This window comes from Podospora bellae-mahoneyi, chromosome 5 (assembly GCF_035222275.1).
Source record: "Podospora bellae-mahoneyi strain CBS 112042 chromosome 5, whole genome shotgun sequence".
Lineage (NCBI taxonomy): Eukaryota > Fungi > Ascomycota > Sordariomycetes > Sordariales > Podosporaceae > Podospora > Podospora bellae-mahoneyi.
In genome coordinates this window covers 100,823-120,817 of record NC_085884.1, presented here as the reverse complement: position 1 = coordinate 120,817, position 19,995 = coordinate 100,823, and the positions used below count along the sequence as shown (strand labels likewise).

Below are 19,995 nucleotides of genomic sequence, written 5' to 3'. Positions count from 1 at the left end.
AACCCCGCCAAAAGCGCCCCGCATTGTGCTGAGGTTGCAGCCCCTGGTGGAAATTTTTTCTGGGCTTCTCGACGGGAGTCGCAATTGATGCATCCATGCCGTTGCATCTGACCTTTGTCAATACAGCTTCACCGTGTTGAGACTGTGTACAGCATGCATTCCCTCATCCGCCCCAATGCCTGGGTTGGCCTCAAGCTGCCCTCAGGGTCAACAAAGATCATCCAAATCGTTCCAGATACGTAGGTTCTTCCCTCGCTTTCCCATCCCTTTGCGACGGCTGGTAGACCAAGCCATGGGCCATTGTTGACATTGAATCAACAGGACGATCTCCCTAGGAAAATATGGCGCATTTCCCGCAAACCTTGTTCTCGGTCGCCCGTATCATCTCACCTTCGAAGTATTAGACAAGACTCCCGAAGAGGCTTTTTCCCGTCTTCGAATCGTTCCCGCCAGCGAGCTCCACGCCGAGGTCATCGCCGAAGAGGATGAGGCCGAAGGAAAAACCACTGCGGCAGACCGAGATGCCAATGCCGTGCTGACCGCGACCGAGGGCGAAGAGTTCAGTTTGGTGGACGAGCAGGGTAATATCGTTGCTCGATCCGGCCGTGAAGTTATCGACGACAGCGCCATCCAAAAGTTGACACACGACGAGATCGAGGAGCTCAAGCGGGAGGGAAACAATGCCGGCAAGGATGTAATCGCCAAGCTGATGTTATCTCATACAGCCCTCGACCAGAAGACGACGTTCAGTTTGGCCAAGTACAAGCTACTCAAGACGAAGAAGTACATCCGCCGCTTTCAGGTCGTCCCCATTGACGTCGCTACTTTTGCGCAATGGCAGTTGGAGGAGAAGGATGCTAGCAAGATCATGGACATGCGCGCCGAAATGTTTGGGCTTGTCGGATGCTGGGGAAATGTGCACTACGGCGGCGAGGACAGCATGATTGACGACCCCCACTCTCGGACCGACCAGGGCGAGGAGACGTGCGTTCCAATTCAACCAGATGAGCTCAAGGGCAGGTGGCTGGTGGTTGACGATACCTGCGGCATGTTGGTGGCAGCCATGGCTGAGAGAATGGGGGTGCTATACCCAAAGGAGGAGGAGGGCGAAGACGCGACTGTGGCTGAACAGGCACCGGCAAGAGAGGCCAAGCGGGAGGTCAAGACGGACGCCCAGACTCAGAATGGAACCGCGCAGGAAAATGGGGATGTTGATATGGTAGATGTGGTGCCGGAAACGACAGTACCTGAAAGGCCCAAGATGACAACAACCAACAAGAAGCAAAAGGTTAGGCCCAGGGGGTCCGACTTTGCCATTCCGTTCTCCCAAACCAATACCCTCACGGTCATTCACAGCACCAGCCAGCCAAACCTCTCGCTCCTCAATTACTGGAACTTTGACATCACAGCACCAAATCACCCACCCCACCCTCTTCTCAACCACCTCCTCAACCTCACCTGGTTACAACTCCTCAAGCCTGAGCTTGACACCTCATATTCTACCGAACCACCGACAGCGTCAGCAGAGGAGCTGGCTTCATGGAAGCCTAGCCGTCGGGGTAACTTTCACCGGAAGCGCCGTCGGTTTGCGCGCACTCGGTACATTGTCGACTCAACGCGTGCCGGTAACTTCTCAGGTCTAGTTTGCGCCTCGTCCATGGACCCCATCTCCATTCTCAAGCACACCCTTCCACTGTTGGCAGGCGGAGCCCCTGTTGCCATATACTCGCCCTCCATTGAGCCATTGGCTGCGTTGGCTGACTGCTTCAGCGTCCCCCGGCGCACCGCCTGGACAAGCGGGAACGTGCCCGAGACGGTAGGGAAGAGCCTGGAGGAACTGGAGCACTGGGAAGGGAACGAGCAGTTCCCGTTGAATCCTACCTTACTTCAGGGCGTGAGCATACAGACCAGCCGCGCCAGAAGATGGCAGGTGTTGCCCATGAGAACACATCCTCTTATGACAGAGCGTGGAGGAGCTGACGGGTATATCTTTACTGCGTGGAGGGCAAAGCCAGCCGAGGGCAGAGTGGAGGCCAGAGGAAAGTTCAAGAAGATTCAACCCAGCAGTAGCAAAAAGGCTGCCAAGATAGACGGGGAGGGCACGCCAGCTGAAACACCAGCGACGGGCGAGGAGGAGGATAGTGCTACGGTTGGGAAGCGGAAGAGAGCCGACACCTTACCGCCTCTGGATACGGAGGGGACTCCGGCTCCCGAGAATGCTGCGACAGGTGATGTCGCGTCACCGACCAAGAAACGGAAGGTTGACGGTGAGGCGAAGGTGGAGGAGGTATAATCGCGCTCAAGCAACGCGGAAAATCACTCAAGAGGGGGTTTATAATCTCAGATACCCAGGCCCTCGACACAGCAAAAATTGGATGAGTTGCATCCTGGCGTCGGATAGATACCATTTGCAGAATTAAAAAGTAATTTTATGCTGCGCCCGGTCACCACCTTGAATCACTGTAGTACATTGTTATATGTCTTGTCAAAGAAACAAACACGCTTAAAGACCCTTGCCCATGAACTTCCTCTTGGTGAAGCTCAACCACCACTTGCTCGGCCGTGTCTCATCATCGGCATAAACCCTCGCCAACAACCGCTCCGCCAGCTCTTGTCGGACCTGCATCATGTACTGTCTAAGGACCTCGGCGTCTTGTCTGTCGCGGGGAGGCTCGTACATCTGGTTTCCAACATCCAGTCAGCTTATCCTTCAACTCAACACAGCAACATTGAGGGAATGGAGTATACCTGTCTCAACGGCCAGCTCGGGTCGCCCGGAATGGCAAAGTTGGTATCCAACGCCAAGTTGTTCACCTCCTTGGTCGCCTCCCTTCTCGACGCCGTCGGCTTGATCTTGCCCAGGCAGTCCGAGACGAACCAAATGCCATAGATTAGCAGCCGGTCGGCATGGCCCTGGATCTCAAAGTTGCGGAAGAAGGTGTTGGCGCGGAAGAGAGCGAGGACCTCGTCGAGGATGTCGTAGGACTCTGAGTCCTGGTCGGGGGACTCATTCTCGGGGAGGGCCGGCTCGGGGAAAGGGAGCGGGTAGACAGGGCCGCGGATCTTGGTTCGGAGGGGGAGGAGGGGGAAGTTGCCTATTAAACGGGGCGGGTTGGGGTCGGTGTTGAACATGGAGTTATAGGCCTGGTGGTGGCGGTGGGAGACATGTTAGCGAGCTGGCTGGCAAAGGTAGAGCTTGGGAAATAGGGGGTGAAGGCGGTGGGACGAAGCCAGCTCGGAGATAGGGGCTCGAAGTGAATTGGATTTGGGAATGGCAGTTTGCGTACTGGCATCTTGACGGCCTTGCGCTCTCAACAGAGCAGCTTGTTTTGATGTGTGATGGAATGCGAATGCGGTTCTCGTCAGGGAGCTTGGAGCTTCAGTGCCAACTCGGCTTACGCAGCTTAGGTCAATCAATCCACGGTCGCAGCCTTGCGGGGTTGACTTTGGTGCTTCGCCAGGCTGTTGCTGGGAGATCTGGCACATGGCCAACCTGGAACCCCTGACGTCGAAAGTGGAGACTGTCCGAAATGTGGCGCTGTGGCTCACCATCTCCCGGGCTAGGTGGCTCGTGAGTTTACCAGATTGTGCTACAGGCATCAAGACTTCTTTGGTTACCTTACACACGTGACACAGCAAGACTCATCGCAGGCAGCCACACCACTTCTTGCGAGCGGCTGTGCGAGCAATGGGGCGGCGAGTGTGGATAAGCCCGGCTTAATTGGTCGGCTCACCCCGGTTAAACGAAAGGTGAGCCTTTCTTGGCAATTCATCTGATGACGCCAAACATTTGCGGTTTTGTGTGCCCTCCTTCCTGTCGGGCCTTGGTCATCCTTGGTCACGCATGATGAAAATGACACTCAGCGAGATAGAGTGCTCCGAGATTGCTTTTCTTTTTGCGGGTGTTCTGGGTGTTCTGGGTGTTCTGCACATCTTGGCGGTGAACACAAGAGAAAGAGATCTCAAATCTTGAGACACCAAGAGCCCAAAGGCCCGACGGTGACGAAAACGTTGAGGATTTCGGGCTCGTGGCTGGGCTGCGATCGAACACGTCGATGCCTGGCTGCCGGGCTAAGCCGCATTGGGCCACCATGTCACGGGATTCCGTGTACTAGCGTGTCGCTGCAACCGGCACAATCGGTGCACAATGCAAGCCTGTTGGCTGCAGAAGTGCAAATTGTGTGGGCGGTCGCCACGCCCGCAGCAGGCAGGGCGGGCTCTCATCATGAAGAGGGGGTTTTCTCCCACCCCCCGTGCCCTACCCGGCCGCGTTTCTTAAACCCAGCCCTTTCCCGTCCTGCCCAGCTCTTGGTGGACAAAGAAGACACACTGCTGCTGTCGCATCACGATAACAACAACAACACACGACAGTTTGCCATTTTCTGCCACCTCATCGCCTGATCGCTTTCCTTGGATTCGGTACATTTTGTGGGTGTAGGTGTGTCTTCCTGTGGGGCCCCGTTACGAAAATCGCGTCAACAGGGCTGCCAGAGAATCCACCCACCGCCACCCCTGGTAAGCCTCAAGGCGACCACAAACACTGATCCGCTCCATGCTCGCAATTGAGTAAGTCGAAATTCCATATCAGCAGCGCCTCCCGACATAGCGCCATAGGCACTCCCTACTGACACGCGCTACCCCGTTGCTCCTCCGACAGCTCTCTCTTCAGCGGCAGCTTTCTGGGTCAGCTGCGCAACATTGCTCTCATGACGACAACTTCACGCGACGCGGGCTCCTCGCCCCGTCGCATCACCGAACCCACCCCGCCTCAACTCAACAGTCGCCCAGTGTCCCCTCCGGCCCCGGAACCAATACCAAGGTCCCAGCCGAAGCCGGCAAGTCCCAAGGCCCGTTCATCACGCCGTGGTCCGCGGCCCGGCACCCGCATCATACGTCCCGATCCAGGCTCTCTGTACGACATCATGCACGACAATGCAGGCACTTCCCTCTACGCCATGCCCATGTGCTGGACCGACCGGCATTCGGAACTCCTTGGCGTCCAGTTCGACAGGCGTCCCACCATTGAGAAGCCTGTCCCAGAGAACCTCAACGGCAGATGGCTTGAGCCCTCCCACATGGCGCGCGTCTTGACGACAGAGCTGCAGGTGCTCGTCCAGGCCGACCCGTCGCCTACCAAGCTCTTTTGTAAGAATCGCGCCATCAAGCATGTCATGTCGACCCTCTTCCCTCACACCTTGTCCAAGGCAAAGACATCGGCCGAACTCGACCTCTTCTTCGGCATGAGGGCCTTCCGAAAAGCGGTTCGTCTGCCCTGTGTCTGGAAGAGCGCTGCCAGCCGGGATGCCTCGTTCGACTCCATGGCTACACTGGATCCACACACACTCGTGAGATCCGACTCCGAGTATGCGCCAAACCTCCCTATTCTGGCTTATGTCAACCGGTCGCAACTTGCCGCCATTCGCAAGAACCTCTTCCGCATTGCTTCTGGCCCCAACGGCATATTCAACGAGCCTGTTGCACGGCTGCAGGCCTTGCGCTCCAAGCTCTTGATCCCCGCCAACATCGACCATGACCCCTACATCGTTGCCACCCTTCTCGCTATGGCGCAAGCACACTTTTACCGCATACCCGCCTACAGTGGTAGGATGACGCCGAGCAGCTCGGGGCATGATAGCCAGAGGGGTGTTCGATTGCGCATGCCGCAGTTCCGTGACATCAAGGTCCAGCTCATCACCCACGATGAGGGACAAGAAAGCGACCCCCACTTCATTGTCTATACGGCCGTCATCACCGCGGCATTCTTGGAGAGGTTCATGACCCCTCACAAGACCCCTTTGGTCGACAGTGAAGACGGGCTCGGTATGAAGATCACCTACACGCCAGTCAAGGTGTGGCCTATTCTCGGCCTCAAGGAACGTCTTGCCAAGGCCCTCGGGTCAGAGATCTCAGGGGTTTCACCATTTGACAACCCGGAGTTCATCGACCTTCACGGCCCCCTCGTCGAGCCTGCGCCCGAGCAACTGCCTGTTTTGGCTCACATCATCAGCCAGCGCAAGCTCAAGCGGCGTCGTGATAAGGAAGGGCAACCCCTTGAGGAAATGTTGAACAGTAGTTTTGAGGAGGAGCCTCCCAGCTCGGACGACCGACCTGTGCTCAGTCCAAGTGCTAAGAGGAGACGGACGGCGAGGTCGGTTGGGACCTTGGAGGTTTGCTAGGATTGATCTTCCTAGCTTTTGCTTTTGCTCTGCCTGATTTTCGCCGCATCATCACAAACACATTCGAACATGACAGGAAAGGGATGACGGAGCTGAAATGAAACGAAAAGGGAATGAGTCGACTGTTAATAGCAAGGGGATGTTTTTTTTTTTTCGATTTTTGATGTATTGTACATGTGCCCACGGATACCCGCTTTGCTTTCTTATAGCAATGGTCGGAAGCCTGGACGACGGCATAAACGCGCCTGATACGCGGCGGATATGATGAAACATGATGGTAGGCAGGCGTTGACTGGAAGCATTACTGGATTTGGGATTACGGAGGCTTATTAGATATCTCTTGCACTTCTTATGTACAAGCTGTCGGCCATGGATGGGTCAGCAATGGTTTTGTCACAGCCTTGATGACAGCTTTTCTCTTTGGACATGACATCGGCGTTTTCTCTCATGATTGTTTTCTCCTGCCGCATTATCAGGAAGGAATTGGAAAGGAAAAGTGTCCCCACTGTGGAATGCCGTCTGACAAGGGTGGCTAAGACCAAGGGTTCATTCGTCTGAAGTTGTCACGGCCGCGGCCCGTTGCAGATCCCTGCGAGCCTCATGGGATCCTGCAGCGGCAATGACATCAATCTCGGCGGAAGAAGCAACGGTGGAGCATGGGCCATTTCTTAATGTTCTGCAGAGGAAGCTGACGATGCCTATTAGTATATAGTACCTGCTATAGCATAGCAAGCCATCAGAGCCAAATGTGAACTTGAAAAAGCAAATCGAGTTGCCAAGATTTTCAACACTAGTCGCTGGGGCTGACCGGCCGATTCTGAAGGCCCGGCGAATAGCAAGATCATAAGATGATACTTGAACCAAGACAGACATGAAAGAGCCAAGGACAACATACTTTGAAGAGGTAGCGTTCTTGGAGGCTAATTACCTTCTTCGAGTACAGATATAGAACAAACACTAAAAAGGTACATGTAGCTGAACTGGGCACCTATTCTTGACAGGTCATTAATACTCTTTCAATGTCCGCTCGAAGGACGAAGACGTCCAGAAAGATAAGATACTTTAGCGTGTGAAGACATCCAATTCTGCCAGTTCCGAAGAGTATTCCTTCATTCATGAACAAGCTGAACGCTTTACCATATTGGGGACATGGGAAAGAGCTGTATTTCAGGGCGACTGCTTGAGCTTTACCTAGGTATGATGACAAATATTTCGACAACAGATAAGAAGATGATACCTTCTGTCACTAGTCTTTCCGCTTCATGGAATCAAAAGTTACCGGCGAATGCATTGTATTGGATTCAAGAGACAAACTTTGGTCAATAGTTCCCATCTACGTACCATGCATCACTTGCGATTTAGGGTGAACTGGGAACTGACCTGGAAACAGTGTTATGGGTGCCCAAAGGAAGGCAGGAGAAAAGCATCTCGATCTGAATATCTAAGTGGGAAAGGACCAGATCCCATGGACTCCCTACATCGCAAGCATTTCCAGCTTTGTATTTACTTTATTCCGATGTTCAGGGGTAAAACAACTCCTTGCTGAAAAGGGAAGTAGCCGGATGCCTGACGACAGATCGTCAGGGCAGGGCCTTTTCCAAGTTAGATACCTGGTTGTCCCAGTTGAGCGCCTTTTCACATGCTCAAAACGTACCTGAGTCTCGGGTATGGTGACATCCTAGTTGCTAATAAAAATCACGGCCAACCTCACTTGTGGAAATCTGGGGAAGACATGTACCTATACAAAGTCCTTAGCGTAGTCTGGCGGGTGCGGGGTGCATTAGCTTTTTCTTTCGGTGACCTCCTCCCCTCCATCTGTTGGTTCTGGTGTCTCCACTGGAGCCAGTTCTTGGGAGGTGTAGATTTGGCCTGTAAATGGCACCGAGAGTCTTCCTGGCAACGTAGATGGTGGTGTTTTCTTGTCTCTAATCGTGGTCAGTGTGTGAGCTGCTTCTAGGTGTCCCGGGCTCCGGGGTAAGGCAAGGCAAGTCACAGCTTGATATCAAAAACATACAAACCCTCGACCCTAACTGCCAGAAGAAGTCCTTGTTTACTTTGAGATGGCATTCGCACCTCGGCAGCATCCTGACCTTGATGTGATTGACATCTGAAAGTTGGAGATGAAAGTTGATGAGTTGACTAGGTACCGGCGCCACCCGTCGTCGGAGAATTCAAACAAGAGATTCCTACTGTGATGAGCTTGGCCAGGCACTAATACACCCCCCCGCACTAGGGTTTCTCCAACAACCTGGAAGGCAGGGCAGCACGACGGTGGCAGGGGCGGTTCGTGTTCGTCATCGGGGAACATGAAGAGTCTAGGACGGGATTGTGATTGAGTGGAGGATGCTCCGAGACTCGAGAGTCGAAGATCGTACGAGCTCAGTCTAGCTCTAATGCTGTGGACTTCCATGGGATATCGGCGACTGTGTACGGGTGGTGGGCCCTGGCATCTTGTGCCCTTCCGAGTCTCGGGCTTTTGTGTTGTAATTCCCGATTACCATCGTGGAGACGTGGACGAGTCGCTATATTGGCCAACAGACTGCTTTGCAACCTTTGCAACATCGCGTCAGTCGGTGGATACCCGAGTCTGAGTTCTTTTTTCCTTGAGCCCTTGTCAAACGTTGAACTCACGAGTGGCCATTGTACAGACTACGGATGGTCTGCCGTCATAGTGCCAAGGAGCTATTCATGGATGGCGGAGCGACGAATGCCTTCCCAAGACCTGAATGGCGTCGGCTGTCGCAAACGGATTGGGAAAAGAAGGCCGGCTTCCCCGCAATATCTTCCCCAACTCTTCGACAACCCCCACCCTGAGCACAACTTCCCCAGATCCGTCCGAAGTCAACCTCAGCTCAACTCCCGTCCCATGCCTTCCAACTTCCCACGTTGCAGCAGGGACCGGGCGCTGGCACATCTCGCACCGACTGCATTGTTCGACTCTTCCACTGTCGCGGGTACACACAAGGCGCTGTATAGAATAGCCCTCGTGGGTAAGGTACCTTGACGCTCGAGGCAGTAAAAATAATAATTACCTTAATATCACTCAGTTCTTTGAATCCAAAAGATCCACTTTTCCTCAACAGTTTCCCTGATCCTCACCACCATATCCTCGCTTGACCACCTCACACCCCGGTGATTCAGGGCCGTCGTTCCAAAATCTTTTTCTTTCCAAGGCGTTGACTGCCACTTTTACCCCTCACGCAGGACCGTTGCGAGCGCGAGTACGGATTGCGGGGAAGTGTGCCTCGATAGTGCCTTTCCTCTAGCGTACCGGCCAGTAGAGGAATGGATCTACAGCACACCATCTACTTACCGCAACTTATTAGCTTTCTTTCTAACGGTCCAACCTATCCCCTCAAGCCGAGGCTCCTCTAGCGTCAGGCACCAAAAGCTTTTCACATGCCCGTTGGAGTACGGTTGACGACGGCTTCGCAGTGTTTTCGTCGACTGCTTTCTTGCGCCTTTCCACTCTGCTCTCTCTTCGACTCATCAACTACTGGATGCGCGTAAGAGGGAGCGCTAGACATTCTCAGTACCACCTTTCACCATCCGCCAGACCGCCAGGTGACCACTGGCGTTCTCGGCCATTGCCATCCCCCCCCCACGGCAAGGGCTGGGCGAGTGGGAGGTTTTCATACCCAACCCCCAGAATCTCGCGGTACCACCCAAGCCTCCAATGGCTGTTGGCGCAGGACCCCAGACTTCATGTCTTGGCCTAACAATCATTTGTTTCCTGGACTGTACATAGAAACCCAGAGCCGCTCAGAGTGAAACCCCAAAACAAGATCACTGCGCCTCGGAGCGGTACCGCAACGGCAGTCCGCCCGATGCTGCCCGCGGCCGCTTGCCCATCCTGTACATATCTCCTTGATGCCAGTCAGTCAGCTGGCTTGGTGGAGACCATGCCGGCGTATGTACATGGGAGCTTTTTCTGGGGAAGCCCTGCCATGTCACGGTGACCCACGATGGTGGAGTGCAGCAAGGCGGGTACAAGCTCTTGTCGTTGAGATTACAGGTGGACACAAACTCCGTGGCTGTTGAACAAGATGGAATAGCAAAAGAGCTATATAGATCTCGTCCCTCGCCGCCCTCCTTGGGTATGAGGACTCGTCAGCCAGGGAATCTCATCCATCTTCCTCTCACCCCTTCCTGTTCCCTCTTCTTGTCCGGCAAACGCCATGAAGGGCGTCGCCACTCTCGTTGCCGCCGCGGCCCTCGTTGGCCAGGCCCTCGCTGCCCCCCCTGAGCCTCCCACTCAGATTTTGGAGAAGAGAGCCAGGCCCACTGTCTCGATTGCTCAGGGCAATGTTGTCGGTGTCAGCCGCATCAACACGGAAGCCTTCAATGGCATTCCCTTCGCCCAAGCTCCCGTTGGTCCTCTCCGCCTGAAGCCTCCCGTCAGAACGACCGCTTCGTTCGGCACATACGACGCTGGCGGCATCGCCGCTGCCTGCCCTCAGTTCTTGGCCGATACCGACTCGGAAGATCTGCTCGCCAAAGTCATTGACACGGTTGCCAACACTGCCCTGTTTCAAAAGGCACTCAAGATCAGTGAGGACTGCTTGAACATCAACGTAATCCGCCCAGCTGGCACCAAAGCCGGCGATAAGTTGCCAGTCCTGTTTTGGATCTACGGTGGTGGTTTCGAGGTAAGCAAAAAGCCATAAGGTGGGAAAGCTCAGAACATTTGACTAACATTTCATGCAGCTTGGATGGAGCTCCATGTATGACGGAGGCCCGCTTGTCTCCAATGCCATGGCCGCCGGCAAGCCCTACGTGTTTGTTGCTGTCAACTATCGTGTGGGCGCCTTTGGCTTCATGCCCGGCAAGGAAGTCCTCCAGGACGGCTCTGCCAACCTTGGCCATCTTGACCAGCGCATGGGTCTTGAGTGGGTCGCCGACAACATTGCTGCGTTTGGCGGTGACCCAGATAAGGTCACCATCTGGGGCGAGTCGGCCGGTGCCATTTCTGTGTGGAACCAGATGTCTCTCTACGACGGCAACATCAACTACAAGGGCAAGCCCCTGTTCCGCGGTGCCATCATGAACTCGGGCAGCATTGTCCCTGCTGACCCCGTCGACTGCCCCAAGGGCCAGGAGATCTACGACACTGTGGTTGCCCGTTCCGGTTGCGGCGGTGCTGCTGACACCCTCAACTGCCTGCGCAACTTGCCCTACGAGACTTTCCTCGAGACCGCCAACTCTGTCCCGGCTATCCTCTCCTACAGCTCGGTGGCTCTTTCTTACCTGCCTCGCCCTGACGGTGTTGCTCTGACTGACAGCGCCGACCGTCTTGTCAAGGCTGGCAAGTACGCCGCCGTGCCCATGATCATCGGCGACCAAGAAGACGAGGGCACCCTCTTCTCGCTTTTCCAGAAGAATGTCACCACCACCAGCCGCCTCGAAGACTACCTCAGGGGATACTTCTTCCACGGCGCCACCGCGCAACAGGTCAAGGGCCTGGTCAGCCAGTACTCGCCCCTGATCTCAGCCGGCTCACCCTTTGGTTCCGGCCTCTTCAATGAGATCTACCCCGGCTTCAAGCGCCTGGCTGCTCTCCTCGGCGACATCGTCTTCACGCTCACCCGCCGTGTGTTCATCGAGTACGCCATCGCCGCCAACCCCAACGTCCCCGTTTGGTCCTACCTGGCCAGCTACAACGAGGGCACCCCCATCCTGGGCACTTTCCACGGCAGCGACTTGCTGCAGGTCTTTTATGGCATCCTGCCCAACTACGCGAGCAAGAGCATCCAGAACTTTTATGCCAACTTTGTCTACAACCTCGACCCCAACGACGCGTCGGGCGGCACGAGCGCCAAGAGCAAGGTGAAGGAGAACTGGCCAACGTGGAACACCGAGGACAAGAGGCTCATTCAGTTCTTCAACAACCGGAACGGGTATCTGAAGGATGATTTCCGTGAGGGGGCCAAGCAGTACATTGCTGCGAATATTGATGCTCTGCATATTTGAGGGAGCTGGCTTTGAAGGAGTTGATTTTTTTTTTTTTTTTGGGGGCGTTTTTTTTTCCTTTTTTTTTTCCCCCTTGACATCATTCATGGAAACGAATGTCATCACTATCTATGGGTGGCCGGATGGAATTGCGACGGAGGATTAGGGGAAGAGAAAGGAGGCGGTAATATGATCAGGCCACGCTTTGGGATAGGATAATCTTAGCCGTGAGTCTGCTGCTGGGATTCATATCTCGGCAGGAGCAGAATGAAGAAGAAAAATTTGATCAAAAAGCATTATCGTTTCCTCAGGTCTCGCAGTCGTGTGTCTTGCAACACGGACGAGCCCAACAAAACCCGAAGCATCAGAGATACTTATCATCGGGTTCGAGTGCCGCTAGTTGTCTAACGGGAAAGTGTCTTGGCAAGGTAGCGTGCGATAGATTCAGGTTGATATCGTCACGCTGGGTCAGCCAACAAGTCCGGGTACCAACGTGGCACTTGTGGCGGTTCAACGCTCGAGCCGAAGCGTGGTTCTGTCGAGTTTTCGGTACGCCTCCGAGGCTCCGAGCAATTTATTTTGTGAGGTTTGGTACCGGCGGGTGTTAAAGAGATGATGATGTCTTGCGTTGGGGGCATTTATCCGGTGTTGCCACTTGCGATCCAAACTCTTGCCGGATTGATCTCAATCGGCAGGGAAATCTTCTAATTGAACAAGAACCTTTGGCTTTCAATTGCCACGTTCCCATTTATTTGTTTGTCATGATAGCTGGTGGTGTCCTGCCTAGGTGGTTAGGTAGGACGCCATAGTCCAGGCTCAGGGGGAGAAAAGGGGGGAGGGGCGGGCATTGAGCAATCTGAGTGGTTCGGATGCAGAGAACCTAAGCGGGCTGCCGATGCAAGACCCGGCAGAATAGATTGCCCGTCCTCGGGGATAAAAAACAATCGAAAGGCATTGCTTAAAATAGTGTCTTTATATAGTAGTGGCTTTTCTAGACCTTGGTGAGGTTATTGCTTCTTTAGGGACCTGGACGCAACTGGGAAAAATTGATTGTGTAACTCGCCACGTGCCCTCCGCAGTGGCATTGCCTTGTCCTTGTCAGGCCCAATATCAGCAGAGGTGCATTGCGTTCCAATGGGAGGACGATTAGGTATGCAACGACATTTCTGGAACTGGGGATCGGATGTAACTGCTGGTGACTTTCCAAGGGGAAGGCAACCTGGAATTGGGGAAGGGCCTCGGCCAGGCCCACATCGGGGATATTAAACTGTAGGATGGCTCTGTTCTATTTAGGGAATCAATATAAGTATGAGCTCCCGTCGGTCATCAACGGTGCCGTCAAGCTACCTCGGCCAGTCGACGCGCTCTGGGTCTCCCCTTCCTTCCCTCGATTCTGTTGCTTTCCTTATTCCCTTTGTTGCTCGTGTTCTTTTTTTCCGTTGATTCCTCGACACTCCGGCGCAAAAGCCCATTCAGTATGCTTCTTCGATCAGTTCTTCTTACTGTCGCCAGTGTCCAGGGGCTGGCCTTTTTGGTGGAGGGCGGCCCAACGACAGCGAGGTCAGGGAGGCCTCTGATCGTGCCGAGGTCGCATGATCTTCACGAACGGCAGCATGACGGGCAACTCCAGGGCTGGGTGAAGAGGGATCTGGTCAAGGATGGGGTGACGTTGCCTGTGAGAATTGGCTTGAAACAGGGGCGGGAAAAGGAGGAGCGGGCGCACAAGTTGCTAATGGACATGTGTGTGACTTTTCTGTATTTCTTTCTTTAATTTGTGGAAAAGGCTGACGTGAAAACGGAGTAGATCGGATCCGAAATCGCCGAACTACGGGAAGCACTTGACTGCTCGAGAGGTGGTTGACTTCTTTGCACCGGGAACACAGGCGGTGGGCGAGGTCAAGCAGTGGCTGAAGGCCTCGGGCGTGGAAGAAAGAAGGCTAGGATTGTCGGGGAACAAGCAGGTGAGTTTACACAGGTCGAGTGATTGGGAAGTTGAGGGCATTAACGTACTGACGGTGCGAAATAGTGGATTCAGTTCGACGCGCCGGTTCAGGAGGTCGAGAAACTGCTTTTTGCTCGGTTTCATGTTTATGAACACCCTGAATCTGGGGTAACAAACATTGCCTGTTCAGAGTGAGCGCTTGTTTTCCAACGCGTTCCTTCCATGTTAGATCATCTTGCTGACGAACTGCTTCACAGATATCATGTTCCTCACAACATTTCGCATCACATTGATTACATAACTCCCGGCATCAAATTGATGGCTGGTGGATATGATGAGAAGATTGTCAAGAGGATGGTTGGACGGAGAGGGTCGGTCTGGTACGATAGCTGGTACGAGAAGGGAAGACGCCCGGGTGACCGCAAAGGACGAAAGAAGGGGGGCAAAGATAAGGATAAAGACAAAGATAGAGGCAAGGGAAAGGGACAGGGAGGATCAGGGGCGACAAGCACCACCAACGTGTCTACTCCTACTGCCACCAAACCAGCCGGAAATATCCAGCCGGACCAGAATGAAGATGAGTTCGAGGTAACAGAGGGCTGTGATGTGGACATCACGCCTCAATGTATCCGAAGTAGGTTCAAAATGTTTGACTGAGAGATGTAAGTAGCTAATGGGTGATAGACCAGTATCAAATCCCACCTGGAACGAAAGCGACTAAAGGCAACGAGTTGGGTATCTTTCAAGGTCTCGCTCAGCACTACAATCAACAAGACATGGATACCTATTGGAAATATGTCGCTCCATGGATCCCGAAAGGAACTCATCCCGAACTCAAGTCGATCAACGGCGCCGAGGGCCCGATCGAGGATCCCCAGCTAGCAGGAGAAGAGGCCAATCTTGATTTCCAAGTGGCTATTCCGTTGGTATGGCCTCAAAAGACTGTTCTGTTCCAAACAGACGACGAATGGTACCAGCAAGACCAGACTCGTGCTGATACAAGATACCCTGGCTTCTTCAATAGTGAGTGGCTTCATTGCTAACGTGCCTTGATCAAAATGCTGACGAGACAAAAGCCTTCTTTGACGCCATCGATGGCTCCTTTTGCACCATGGCCGCCTTCAATCAGACGGGAAATTGTGCTGACGACTCCTGCCGCGATCCCGAGTACCCGAACCCGAACAACGACAGATATGGTTACCAAGGCGACTTGATGTGCGGCACTTACCGCCCAACAAACGTCATATCCATCTCCTATTCGGGCTTCGAGCACGCATGGCCAGAGTCCTACACCCGCAGGCAGTGCATGGAGATATTAAAGCTTTCACTGCAGGGGGTCACTGTGGTAGAGTCCTCTGGCGACTATGGCGTCGGTGGAAGGAGGGGGGACCCTCAGGCTGGCTGTTTAGGCCCGAATAGAGAGGTGTTTTCTCCAAGAATCATGGGAAACTGTCCCTATGTTTTGAGCGTGGGTGCTACACTGGTCAAGGCCGACCCCAAGAATAAGGGCAAGTTCATCGAGACAGCCACAGAGAGATTTGCTTCTGGAGGGGGATTTTCAAATGTCTTCATGAGGCCGCCATGGCAGGAGAAGCACGTGGCTGCGTATTTGAAGCGGGCCAACGTCACAGAGCTGGGATACAACCTAACGGCTACAGCAGCCTCCACGCAGTGGGGATGGGAGCCAAGTTTGCTGGGCAGTGTGTTGGGAAAAGAGAGGGGCAAGAGGTTCAACAAAGGCGGCAGAGGTTATCCTGATGTTTCGGCCATTGGAGACAACTACAGGGTTGTTCTCAGAGGATATGCTGATAGCATGAGTGGTACCTCGGTGGCGGTACCGGTTTGGGCTTCTATCCTTACTCTGATCAACGAGGAGAGATTAGTCCGAGGCAAGCGGCCAGTCGGGTTTATCCACCAAGTTTTGGTCAGTATCTCGAAGGCGGCGATGAAGGAATAATGCTAACTACGAGGCAGTATGATCATCCCGAAGTGTTCACTGACATCACTTCTGGATCAAACCCAGGATGTGGAAGCAACGGCTTCCCGGTGAAAGAGGGTTGGGATCCAGTCACTGGACTTGGGTAAGCTTCAATAAACAGTCTTGGTTTTCGTCAGAGCTCTGCTAACAGTAACATGTAACAGTACGCCCATCTATCCCAAATTATTGAAGCTGTTCCTGAGCCTGCCATAATTTCGCCACATACAATGGCGTCGATGGGTTTGAATAATGGAGTTGTGGGAGGGGGCGTTATGGGTTTGATTGAGCAAGAAAGCATAAAAATAGCGAGGCAGTCTTCCAAAAATAAATGCACGTGTATCAAGATGATGTGTCTGTGCAAGTGAGAAAGTGTGGGAAAAAAGAGACTCGGATACCGGGAGTCGAACCCGGGGCTGTTGAGAGAACAGACACTTCTGAGAAGTGAGAGTCAACGATGTTACCGCTACACCATACCCGATTAAATCGATATGGTCTCCGATTTGTTGAGTGCAGTGACGAAGGCTAGCTTTATAAAACATGAAGCAATGGTGGGAAATCTGATGCACTGCCCGCCCCCTGAACCCCTGGATTGCTCTAGCCGTGTGCAAGAACATTGCCCAACCCGTCAACTGTTTGTTATTGGACGAAGCGGAATGTTGCAATCCTTTCAAAAGTAATCCGAGGTGGCTGCTCGTGACCAAAGAGGTCGGCAGAGCCTCATAGTGATGATCTTCTGCCTCTTTTGCCAGTATGCGAGGTCCCAATGTCAGGCGGTGTCGTTCCGCACCTTACCTAAATAGCTTACATGTATGTTCAGCGCCCAGACAGCTTGTGTGACCACACTGCGCGCGTCTTACACCGGTCTATCCACAATAATTGGTCCCCAAAGTCTACCTGAGGCGCAGCACTTGAAACATCTGGATTGTTCTGGCCGGCGCCGCGCCGTGAAAGACACTTCCTGGAGTTTTTCGTCCGTCTTTCAGTTAACTTGGTGTCTTCGTGGCTCGGTGGCGTCACGCCATGCATGTACATCACCGGGTGCTTCTTAGCTTCGATAGGTGAGCGACGTACCAGCCATCGGAAGGGACCTCTTGGTGGCGTGGCAGAGACCGAATCGGTAGCTCAGATACTGACATCTCCCAGAAAGCATGAGAGACGACTGACTGCCAAAGGGGGGATCTCAACAAGACGTCAGGTATATGATGCTGATTTAGAAAAGAGGCGTTCTGCCAAGGGTACCACTGCAACTCCGCGCCATGGTCTGCGGTGTTCAGTCTTCTGTCAGTGGCTTCCACGGGTCCAACAATGTCGCACCACATCTGACTTAGGCTTCCCGTGCGGGATGAGGTAAAAAAGAAGAAATACCAGGGCTCGGCATGCAATAAATGACCGGTGCTAACTTCTGAGAGGCTGTCGCCAAGGAAGCGCGTTTTGCGCGATGCCTATTACGGCGCAGCCACACCTGTTCAAGGGACGGGGGTCTGTTCAGCTGAGATGCGGACCAGGACTAACGGGCCCAGTCACACTGGACACTCTCTGTCTTTCCCTGAACATCTCACTTTCCTGTGTTATGTAGGGAACTGCTGAAGAAATGGCGGAACAATCATCACCGAGATCTCATGATAGAAGACAACAGTACCGCGATGGACTGCCCCCTTTCTCGCTCCCGCCGTCATCCGGCTTTCCGCTTTCTGGGGCCGACGATAGAAGCCCCCAGGCAAGCGACCTACATTCCCCCAGCTCTGTGTATTCTTTATCCGCTGCCACCAGCCCCGGGTTCCAACCGGCGTGGAATTCAAAGCTGTCTTCACAACACCAAGACTTGGGATCCCAGGAACAGTATTACGCACGGAAGCCATTGCCCGGATCTCCGCCACAATCATCCTCCCCATCCCGATTCGGAGGTCAGCTTCCTCCCATCACCAGTCTTCTTCCGCCCGCTTCCCAGTATCCCCCCTCACTACATCCAAGCCATTATCCCGCGCATAGTGGGCCTCTAGCTCCGCCCGCCGGAATGGTAGCTCATCAGCATCAAGGGTATATGCCCCAAGGATTTGGTCAACCGCCTCCGTCACTCCCATCAATCGGCAGTTCAGGTGGGCCGTATCATGAGTTCAACGTGCGGGTAGGAGGGAGTGTCTATCCGGTGTCAAGAGAGTCCTCTCAGCAAGATCGACCATTCAAATGTGATATTTGCACTCAATGTTTCAGCCGAAACCACGATCTCAAACGACACAGAAGGATACACTCAGCCACAAAACCGTTTCCTTGTCCTCACTGCGACAAGTGCTTTTCACGCAAAGATGCCCTCAAGGTATGTCTTTTGGCTGTCTTGTACCTATTAAGGAAACTGACTAAAGAAAACTTACCATTGCTTCAGAGACATCGATACGTCAAGGCGTGTAGTGGCAAGAAATCAAACCCGGGGTCTGAATCCTCTTTTGCAATACCGACAGGCGAAGCCTCAACTGCGGCCGAGGAGGACGAAGACGACGATGATGAGCAAGATGCTCCAGAGTCACCCTCATTGCTACCTCGAAAATCAATTTCATCCACCCCTTCACAGCCACAGTTGACCATGAAGGAGTTAAAGCCAAAGGAGCCAAAGGTACCCAGGTCCATGTCATCCAAGTTTACCTTTACTAGGCCATCACCAAAGATCATAGTGCCAGCTCTGACATCAGCAGCCTTGACTCTTGCCATCCCGTCTACACAGCTTGGAAAACGGTGGATCATCTACACGCTCGAGGAAGGCGAGGCTTCTGCGCCGGAATATCGCCCGTCGCAAGATACCTAGCGTCTCACAGCTTCACAGTCAAGTCTGATTCGGTACCAGAATGCACAAATCCCGAATGAGATCACGAGCGGGTGGGATCAGGGCTTAAATAGACACCGGGATGATGTCAACAGGTTCACTGCTTAGGTACCAAAACGACACTCGATAGCGTCAGAAAAATGGAACAGCAAGAGTATGAGGGAAAAGGGACGCAGAAAAGACAACACTTGGAAGGGCTCACGCCCGAAGAGGTCAGAGTAAACAACACAGAGATGTTCAGCAATGAATAACGATACATATGAACAAACAGCCAACTTGACTTTACGGGCGGGGGCAAAGGGATCATGGCTTTATTGGCGTTTGAGTGAGGGAGATCTGTCGATAGGGCTTACACAGCTACTTTCAGTTTGTAAATGAATAGAGATTGAAATATACATACCTACTGAAACTCGGGGGTACCAGGTATTTAACCCCCTGTTTTCTCAGCACTCGAAACAGCGGAACCTCAATAAGTTAGATACGCAAGGTAGGTAGGTAGGGTCGAGTACAGCGTACCCGCAACTGTTTGAATCACTCAAGAACAGTACCTCGGTTAAATGCGCTTATCACTGGAGGAAGGCTCGGGCAGCCAGCTTTGCAATCTATGGATAGAAACTTGTTCGAAAACTGAACTCTTGCCCACTTGCTTACAGCTAGCTATCTTCCTGCCCAGTAAAATGTTGATCATTCACCCCCCTTTCAACAACCTACCTCCGGCATTCCCCTTGCCTCTACCGACAGCGGAACTCACATCCGAATGCCCCACTCAATCTAGAGCAATCTGCCGGTGTCAACGAGGTTTGCCGAGCAAGAAGCGAGAGAGCTTGATATGCAGCACACAAGCCCATCCAATTGCTTAACTGCCGTGACAGCCTGTTGTTTCCTGGTCTGTCCTCGGGTTCGGAAGGAGAGCCGAGTAGTGCACAGGGATTTAGACGAAGCTTAAATGAAAGGCCACCAACCCGAGTACTTGCTAGAGATTGTCTTCCTACTTACAGTTTGATCAGGCCTTGGATGACATCCTGGCGGCAACCAATCGGTATCAAAGTTGCCGCATGTGGCAGAATGGATGTGTCCTCTGTTTACCTAGTGATTGTTCAACAGCCAGTAAAAGATCTTTGAGAGGTAGAAACAT

The 19,995-nt window shown here is 53.3% G+C and overlaps 6 protein-coding genes and 1 non-coding gene across 7 annotated transcripts; 5 read left to right on the top strand and 2 right to left on the bottom strand.

Moving 5' to 3' along the window:
- Window positions 1-41: 41 nt before the first annotated feature.
- Window positions 42-2,362, top strand: TRM6 (tRNA (adenine(58)-N(1))-methyltransferase non-catalytic subunit trm6). The gene is made up of 2 exons (XM_062879516.1): window positions 42-239; window positions 322-2,362. Exons 1-2 carry the CDS (start codon window positions 154-156, stop codon window positions 2,291-2,293), a joined length of 2,058 nt encoding a protein of 685 aa, XP_062730316.1. The 5' UTR covers window positions 42-153; the 3' UTR covers window positions 2,294-2,362.
- Window positions 2,328-3,953, bottom strand: ARC18 (subunit of the Arp2/3 complex). The gene is made up of 4 exons (XM_062879517.1): window positions 3,624-3,953; window positions 3,288-3,560; window positions 2,749-3,144; window positions 2,328-2,680 (listed from the first exon to the last, which is right to left on the bottom strand). The coding sequence occupies exons 2-4, from the start codon at window positions 3,291-3,293 to the stop codon at window positions 2,504-2,506; spliced, it is 579 nt and encodes a 192-aa protein (XP_062730315.1). The 5' UTR covers window positions 3,294-3,560; window positions 3,624-3,953; the 3' UTR covers window positions 2,328-2,503.
- Window positions 3,849-7,224, top strand: QC761_502820 (uncharacterized protein). The gene is made up of 3 exons (XM_062879518.1): window positions 3,849-4,566; window positions 4,658-7,080; window positions 7,152-7,224. Exons 1-2 carry the CDS (start codon window positions 4,553-4,555, stop codon window positions 6,174-6,176), a joined length of 1,533 nt encoding a protein of 510 aa, XP_062730314.1. The 5' UTR covers window positions 3,849-4,552; the 3' UTR covers window positions 6,177-7,080; window positions 7,152-7,224.
- Window positions 7,225-9,159: 1,935 nt separating this feature from the next.
- QC761_502830 (uncharacterized protein) lies at window positions 9,160-12,392 on the top strand. The gene is made up of 2 exons (XM_062879519.1): window positions 9,160-10,825; window positions 10,884-12,392. Exons 1-2 carry the CDS (start codon window positions 10,355-10,357, stop codon window positions 12,144-12,146), a joined length of 1,734 nt encoding a protein of 577 aa, XP_062730313.1. The 5' UTR covers window positions 9,160-10,354; the 3' UTR covers window positions 12,147-12,392.
- Window positions 12,393-13,493: 1,101 nt separating this feature from the next.
- On the top strand, window positions 13,494-16,388 carry QC761_502840 (uncharacterized protein). The gene is made up of 8 exons (XM_062879520.1): window positions 13,494-13,865; window positions 13,930-14,086; window positions 14,152-14,258; window positions 14,325-14,701; window positions 14,752-15,090; window positions 15,144-15,991; window positions 16,042-16,148; window positions 16,210-16,388. Exons 1-8 carry the CDS (start codon window positions 13,603-13,605, stop codon window positions 16,256-16,258), a joined length of 2,247 nt encoding a protein of 748 aa, XP_062730312.1. The 5' UTR covers window positions 13,494-13,602; the 3' UTR covers window positions 16,259-16,388.
- Window positions 16,389-16,431: 43 nt separating this feature from the next.
- On the bottom strand, window positions 16,432-16,523 carry QC761_0072950. Its single transcript has one exon. It is a non-coding gene; the product is annotated as a tRNA-Glu (tRNA).
- Window positions 16,524-16,939: 416 nt separating this feature from the next.
- On the top strand, window positions 16,940-19,153 carry MET32 (transcriptional regulator of sulfur amino acid metabolism). The gene is made up of 3 exons (XM_062879521.1): window positions 16,940-17,103; window positions 17,189-18,359; window positions 18,426-19,153. The coding sequence occupies exons 2-3, from the start codon at window positions 17,637-17,639 to the stop codon at window positions 18,840-18,842; spliced, it is 1,140 nt and encodes a 379-aa protein (XP_062730311.1). The 5' UTR covers window positions 16,940-17,103; window positions 17,189-17,636; the 3' UTR covers window positions 18,843-19,153.
- The last annotated feature ends 842 nt before the right edge of the window (window positions 19,154-19,995 follow it).